Here is an 8,110-nt window from a genome sequence, read left to right as displayed (position 1 = left end):
GCAGACGTGTTGGACACGGAACTCCATTTAGATAGATAGGTAGAATTGTTAGATAAAATAGTTATATTGATAAGTTAGAATAGTTAGGTAGAATATAGATAGGTAGGTAGACTATTAGATAAAATAGTTAGATAGATAAATTGACAGGTAGATAGAATTGTTAGATATGAAAACTAATATAATTTGGTAGGTTTTTTGTATGAATTGCAATGATAGAAGGAATGGAGAACACTCATGACACTATTTAACCAGGTGGATTTGCAATTTCATTTACGTAGTTAGATGTATAGTTACATAGTAAACTAGTTATTACGATATTTAGTTAAGTAGTTGTATAGTTAAGTACATATGTACATATTAGGTGACATAGTTAGTTAGTTGTATGACATAGTTAGTTAGTTGTATTTAGTAGTTAGTAGTCAATCGATACTATCTTATTTCATACTGTACTTAAAATGCTTCATTTATTATGGACTAAATGAATTGTGCGTCATTATATTGATGTACTAGATGGAGAACATAGTGAGCATATATCATGGAGGTACCGTGGAAAGGGATGACTACGGATGTGTTAAGTTTGTTGCCATGCAGTGCGAGGTTGTGATATTTGATGAGAAACCCTTGTTTAGTGAGTTACTTGCAAGGGCTCGGGAGGAGCTACATTGTAATGGAGATGATGAAATCACAGTCGAGGGCATACTTCACCTAGGTTCCCCTCTCAACATTCAAAGGAAGATGGTCCCAATTCGGTGTGCAGGCCAGTGGGAAAAATATGTGAGAACAGTTATGAATGGTCATTCCCCAAGTGTTGAAGTGGTTGTTCGTCGGGTGGGAGTTGATCCAAATCCTCGTCGGTTTTCCCGACCAATGGGTCAACGGGCACACTTCGATCCTCCTGTCCCAGAACCTGTTATGGACGTGGAGGTTGCACCTACAATTCCCGATGCTGAATCTGCCCCCAATGAAGTAGTTGGACATGGTTGTTGGATTGTTGATGATGTGGCGGACTCTCCTAATGAGTTCCTTTTCACTTAGAATGATCCGAGTAAGTGTCTTATCAGTTTTTGTTGTTGGGAGCTAACCCCATTCGTTCCATCAATTTCTTCTTTACTCATATTTGTACTTCGCAGGAGATATTCCAGAAAATGTGGATGTCCTTCTAGTTGCTGCGCAAGTGCAATGTGTAGATGGATTGCGTGACTCCAATAGTGTTGAAATTATCAATGATGAAGATGCATACGAGATGGGAGTGGATCTTGATTCTGATAATGATCGCCCTATTGGAGAGATGACAGAGAGTGATATTGAGATGTTCAGGCGTATCTTTCCTGGACGTCGTGATCCGATAGTTCACGAGTTTAGTGATCGTACTCGTTCTGATTAGACGTTTGCAGAAGGACATGATGATGAGCTCCTAGAAGCACCTGAAGCTAGTCCTAGTATGGTTATTGAGGAGGGAAGGGTATTTAAGGACCTTCCCGCATTGAAGAGGTGGTTGCAAGCGTTTGCGGTGATACGGAAGAGACCTTACAAACTGTTGCATTCATATGCAGAGCGCCGTTACACAGTTGTGTGTGACAAGGAACAGTGCCCATGGAGGGTTTGTGCAAGGAAGCAAAATATCACCGGGAAGTGGAAGATCACAAAAGTTGTCGGTCCACACAATTATGCTGACCATGAGCTTATAGTGAGACATCCGCAGTTAACATCTACCCTAATTGTGAAGCGGTTGATGGGAATATTGAAGGAACAACCCAACATGAAAGTTAGAACAATTATCAGAACTGTTGAGGAGATTTTTGGAGGTCATGTGATGACTTATGGTAAAACTTGGAGGGCTAAGCAGCGAGCGTGGAAGACGATATAGGGGGATTGGGAGTCTGGGTACGAGCAGCTGCTAGTGCTTTTTAATGCAATCAAAGCGGTGAATCCAGGCATGCATTATGAGTATATCCCAAAACCAAATGCTTGGAAGGATGGGAGGCAAATATTCGGGCATGCGTTCTGGTGATTCCCTCAGTGTGTGGAAGCCTTTAGGCACTGTTGTCCTGTTTTCTCTATTGATGGTACGTTTTTGATTGGCAAATACAGGGGGCACACTTCTTATAGCCATATCTTGTGATGCGAACAACATGTTGGTTCCTTTGGCATTTGCATTGGTTGAGAGGGAGAACAATGACAGTTGGGGATGGTTCTTAAGACTAGTCCGGATACATGTGGTTGGGCCTGGCAGGGAGGTTGGCATCATATCCGATCGGCATCAGGGCATACTTCATGCTGTGCAAGAGCAGATAGAGGGGTATCCACCTTTGCATCATCGTTGGTGTACTCGGCACCTTGCGGAGAACCTTCTTCGGAAGGATGGTGTGAAGGATAATTTTGATCTGTTTCAAGTTGCTGCTCGTCAGCTTGAGGACTATTACTTTCAGCGCAAATTGGAGCAGGTCAGGACCGCAATAAATGCAGAAGGTAGACAATGGCTCGCTGGTTTGATGAGAGATTTGGATAAGTGGACTAGATCTCAAGACGCCGGTGGTTGGAGGTACAAGTTTCAGTGCAGTAACATGGCCGAGTCATTCAATAAATTGCTATTGGGGATACGTGGTATGCCTGTGAACGCAATCATTGAATTCACCTTCTACAGGCTTGTTGCGTGGTTCAATGAAAGACACGCCAAAGCAGAAGTGTTGCGGAGTGCTGGGGAGAGATGAGCTGAAAAACCAAAGAGACACCTCAGCATTGCAAATGAAAGGGCTTCCACACATGAGGTGCAATATTTTGATCTCGGCACAGGGACTTATCAGGTCGAGCATAGGGGTGGGACAACGTCCGACGGCGAGATCTGAGAGTCGAGGATACATGTGGTAGTCCTCTGAGATTTCAAGTGCACTTGTGGTAGGCCAAGGCAGTACCACTTCGTATGTTCTCATTTGGTGGCAGCAGCTAGGCATCGCAATTGCATCTGAGGACGACGACGACGACGATGAGCAGAGGCCCGAGGAGCTTGGCCCGTCTCAGCTCCACGAGGCTCCCTTGACTCAGCCTACACAGGTTGTAGGCACTAGACTACGTCGCCCACGTTCTCCTTACACTTCAGGCACCGACACCCTTGGTCACAAGGGTAAGGGTAAGACCAGGAGGCACTGAGGGTACTTATTGCTAACTATGTGGTATATGGACTTTGTGTTATATGGACTATTTGTGTATATGGACTTTCATTTTGAACTATTGTGGATTTTATTATGAATGTGTCATATGCTTGTATGTTTGTATTTATATTCACTATTCATCTCATAATTTTGTATGGATTGCATCAAAAAATAGGGGAAATTCTACCGAAATTTCACTAACAAGTACCCTTTTTATTTTCTGCGGAAATTTCACTAGAATACAACTTCGAAGTGCATTACATTGCAAAATAAACATAGGTCGTCTACCACTTGCATGTCCATACTTAAAGTGCATCATTACATGACAACATAATAAAAATCTCCTAGTAGAAAATATTGTTCATAAATAAACCATAGAACTAGAAACTAAATATGACTACTGAGTGCAATGAGGCCACTTTCCCTTCCTCAAGGCATCGGGATTCTCCTCAATCGCTACTTTCGCTCGGCGTGCACGCTCAAGCTTCTTCTCCCTCTCCTCCCTATTCGCAGCAACACGTCTCCTTTCCTACTCTTCCTTGTGCTCCTTTTCTGCAGCCTCCTCTCTGAGCCTCTTCTCGTACATCTCCTTCCTCTCTGCATCCCAGCGCAACATATACTCCAAAAACTCCTTGTCTTCAGGATTGATCTCAGTGTCGATCCACTACTCAAAATCACATAGTGGTGGAGGGGTCTACAACAAATGCAATTGTTATAAAACAAAAAAATATGATCAATAATTATAAGACAATAACAATTCCTTACCAACATGTTAATGCGGCGCTGATGAAGTGTAGGTTCAAATGCAAAGTTGGAACACATCCAATACCTCTGCCGATACGTGGCATGTTCATCGGACTTGGCTACCTTGCAAGGATCGCCGCAAAAGCACATAGGCACTGGAACACCACTAGGTAGAGGCAATGGATCGAAGGCATTTCCGGTCATCTTGGCGCCATAACTACAATTTAGTTTATTTCGTTGTAAGAACCAAACGCACTTAACAATAAACCTACAATTAAGGTTTTTTCATTTGATCCACAACAATGAGCACATAACATAACTACGTGCGCTGGGGTTACCTTAGCTTCTTAGCTTTTCCACGCCTCGGCATCCTACATTTGCATGAAACCCTAAGTTCAAAAATACAACAAATATATAGTGAATCGATGTGAAAAAAGCTACGAGGGAAAGAGGATACCTTGCTCTTCAAGATCCACGGATCAAATGAAAGTTTTCTAAACTAAAATGTCAATTTGTAGTATAGGGCGAAGTAGGGAGAGTAAAAACCCGAGAGAGTGAAGAAGAATGAGGAGGAAGTCTCGGGCAGGAAGAAGGGCCGGTGCTTTATGTAGGAGGCTTGGCGCTAGATCTTGGCGCCAAGCCTTGGCGCCACGTCAGATGCTAGGTCAGCGGTTATGGTGGGGATCTTGGTGCCATGGAGGTTGGCGTCAAGATGTTGTATCTTGGCGCTAGCCATCCTGACGTCAAGCTAAGGATCATTTTTTGAATTGGTTTCGTCAGGGTCTATTTGTGACAAATTTTCGCGAAAAGGATCAAAATAAAAAAAAAGTCAGGCGGAGTGCATTACCAAGTCAACGAGTCTTGTGCCGCAAGCTGGTAGTACTGAAGGAACTAGCTCGAGACCAGAGAGAGGCACAAGGCACGGCATCTGCTGTGTACGCTGCACGAGAGGACAGGGCAGGGGTCAGGGCATCTTTACAGTTCAAAGCCCGAGAAGTTGCGTCCAGCTTTGACACGAATCGGGTCGGGGGCGCGCAGGCCCAGCAGCACAGGCACAGGCACAGGCACACAACGGCCTCGACCTTTCAGAGCGCGGCAGCGCGACTGTGCCTCGCGCAGGCGCCGCAGCCTTTTGCCGCTCTCCCTCACCCTTTCCCCCTCGTCGCCGCAGAGGGAAAGCGAGGTCTTGAGGGAAAAAGCGAGCGCGACCGACGGGCCGGGCGGGCGAAAGGGAATTCTTTGATTCTTTCTTTCTCTCGTCCCCTCTCTCTCCCCAGTGTTATCATTGCTGTAATCTGCAGCTATAGCCTGGATTGATGGGCATTGCACATCTGAAAAATTCCAGAGACCATCGATTCCTGTGCGGTATTAGCAGGGTCAAAAGAACCCGAGATTAACGAGCTTACATGGAGCTTTCATGTCCGGAGTCTATGATTAGCATTGCGATCAGATAGATAATTATATCGCTAATTGACTATGACAATAAGAAACGACCACGAAAGAACACCAGCTTTACGAATTTATGCTTGTACTAAATGACTTGTTGCGTTGATACAGTGACTAGATGCTAACTGAAGCAAGTTCCATGGAATCAAAAGGCGCAGAAAACCTAAGCAAAAGACGGCATACTCCGACGCGAGCTACCCGATTTAATTCAACCCAAATGTAGTAAGATCTAAGCAAGGACTGGTATTTACATTTAGCACCAAGCACCACTGCAATCTTTCATCAAATCGTGGACACACAAGACACTGCCGATGGACTGGTAGGGGAGCACGAGCACAACACAAACCAAGAACGATGCCAAGAACACACGGGCAAAAGATCAATGCGCGAGTGACGCGTGTAGAGGGTGTCAGGAGCTGCGGCGCGGAGTCACCGGGTCTCCTCCTCGGCGCGCCGGGCGGCGCCGGAGAGCGCGGCGAGCAGGTTGAGGTGGTGGTGGTGCGCCTGCGCCATCGGCACGTACGCGGCCGCGGCCGCCGCCGCCTGCGCCTCCAGCGGCGAGAAGCCCCAGGCCTCCGTCGTCCGCGGCGCCGCCGGCAGCGCCGCCCAGAACGCGGACGCTGCCGCCGCGGTGCCGACGGCGGCGTCGCCTCCTTCCTCGCGCGGGCGCTTGCCGAGGACGGTCTGCTGGTGGTAGTGGGAGGAGGAGGAGGACGTGGACGGCGCGGAGGAGGAGACGAAGACGGCCGGGGTGGTGCCCGAACCCGTGGCGGCGAGGATGGAGGGCTCGGCCTGGCGGAGCAGCCACTCGATGGTCTGGCCGTCGGACTTGAGCCCCAGCTCGCGGGTGAGCTGGAACACGCGCGCCGCGCACACGATCGGCATGCGCACGCGCCGCCCGCGCCCGTTCACCTTGCTGTGCCGGTCCTTGCCCCCGCCGCCCTCCTTCTTGACCGGCTTCGCGGGGACCACCACGGCGCCGCCGCAGTCTGCCGCCGCCGCGGCGGCGGGCGCAGCCGTGGATGGCACCGGCAGGGGCTGGTAGACGTGGAACATGGCGGCGGCGGTGGAGACGTCGCGGGTGGTGGCCATGGCTCCTTCCTGCCTCGTCGTGTTGCGGGGCTGGAGACTGGGGGAGCGCTGGTGGTGGTGGACCGGTGGGGTTTGAGAGGTTTTTGAGGTGATGGGGAGAGGGACACACCGGGTAGATTTATAATGGAGTTGCTGTAGACTTTCAAAAGTTTTATTCCGCGTGTTTTACCATTGCAGCATTTCACTGTCTACGTACGCGTACACCTGAATTTGCTAGTAACATGCCAGTGCACACGTTTCATGCATGCGTGCACATATGCACAAAACACTACGGGCAAAACACTGTCAAACCAGACATGTACCAGTTCCACTTCACTCCATTAGCAACAAGCTGCGAGTTCACCACAAAACCACGTATTCATCACTCATCAGGGTGTGTTGTTGCTCATCTACGTGTATCATTACCAGTTTATTACCGCCAACGTAAAAGGCGGTAACCTTAGAGTGAGAAGAAAAGTGACCATATGGATGGCAGGAAAGTGCAAGGCAGTAGGCAGAGGGGTGGAAGAGGGCCGGGGGCGCAGACGAGCAGTAGGCGCTGTACCAGTAGGGGGGCAGGGCACATGGGAATCTGGGCCCATCGGCTCTCACTTTGCTGGAATCTGCAGGTCTTTTACAAATAGTAGTAGCGGCGAATAGTCTAGCCCAAGCGCCCAAGCTACCATCGTATCACATCGCGGTCAATCAGTCTTGGGGAGGGATTGGATTAGACAGGCACGAGCGAGCTCACATAAAAACTAGCTTATCTTGTATGGGGTGGTGAAACAAATCAACTGTGCACGCACAGCAGCAGCCTGACCTTTCCAGCTCTCTCTGGCTTGGCAACAAAGAATCGTTGCAGGAAAATTAGACGGCGATCGAGAATTCGAGATCGTTTTCGATCGAAAGAAGATGAGCCAGCGCCCAGCAGCAGCGATTGACTCTTGGACATGGGGTCATGGGGCACACACACTGCTGGCGGGCAGCCGGGGACTGTGGAGAGATCGCCCCTTTGCCCCGCTGAAAAATCGTTATCGTGCCGTGCGTGCGTACAGATGCCCTCCCCACAACTTGCGCCTGGATGGAATGGGCGACGTCAAAGCCTGGCGCCCCGATCCCGTGCGCTCCGCCGCCGGGAGGAGAATTACCCATCAAACGAGCGAATTCCCGGCTTCATTCGTCGTAGCCGCCAGACCGAGCGAACGGTGGCCGAGCAGCGACCGTGATGTGCATGGCCATTCGCCATGGTACCAAAGCCAGCATGGAGGTCGTGGCCGCGCGACTTTTGCAAGCCAACCCGGCATGCCGAAACCGGCATGGATCTGGACTCTGGAGGAGGAGTCACTGAGCTGCGCATTGATTGGTTGACTTGGATGACGGGGCGGGGAGCGTTTTTCAGCGGCAGAGTGTGACTGGCTGGCTGGGGTGGATGTGGATCGTTGTGGATCGAGCCGAGGGAGACGAACAAATCCGGTATCATGGCGATGATGACCTGTGTCGAAAGGGATGGCAGCGAATGGACGGGCCACCGGCCCTTCCTAGTTTTGGATATGATCTGCATGTCTCGTGTCTCGCCTCGCCCCGCCTGGAGAGCTGGAGGGAAGGGATGAGCCCCACCCGGCAAAGTCCCCCGTGGCTTCGGTGGCCAAAAGGGGCGTGTCGGCGATCCACGTCCGCCGTCACCCACAGACCACAGATGG

The 8,110-nt window shown here is 49.6% G+C and overlaps 1 protein-coding gene across 1 annotated transcript; it reads right to left on the bottom strand.

The window, feature by feature from the left end:
• Positions 1–5,391: 5,391 nt before the first annotated feature.
• LOC101768170 (transcription factor TCP21-like) lies at positions 5,392–6,534 on the bottom strand. The gene has a single exon (XM_004953151.4). It carries the CDS (start codon positions 6,429–6,431, stop codon positions 5,769–5,771), a length of 663 nt encoding a protein of 220 aa, XP_004953208.1. The 5' UTR covers positions 6,432–6,534; the 3' UTR covers positions 5,392–5,768.
• Positions 6,535–8,110: the final 1,576 nt, after the last annotated feature.

Source organism: Setaria italica, chromosome I (assembly GCF_000263155.2).
Source record: "Setaria italica strain Yugu1 chromosome I, Setaria_italica_v2.0, whole genome shotgun sequence".
Lineage (NCBI taxonomy): Eukaryota > Viridiplantae > Streptophyta > Magnoliopsida > Poales > Poaceae > Setaria > Setaria italica.
This window is presented reverse-complemented; position numbering and strand designations above follow the sequence as displayed.

Excerpts from the sequence above, each read along its gene's own strand:
- LOC101768170 (XM_004953151.4), bottom strand. The coding sequence starts at position 6,431 with ATGGCCACCACCCGCGACGTCTCCACCGCCGCCGCCATGTTCCACGTC.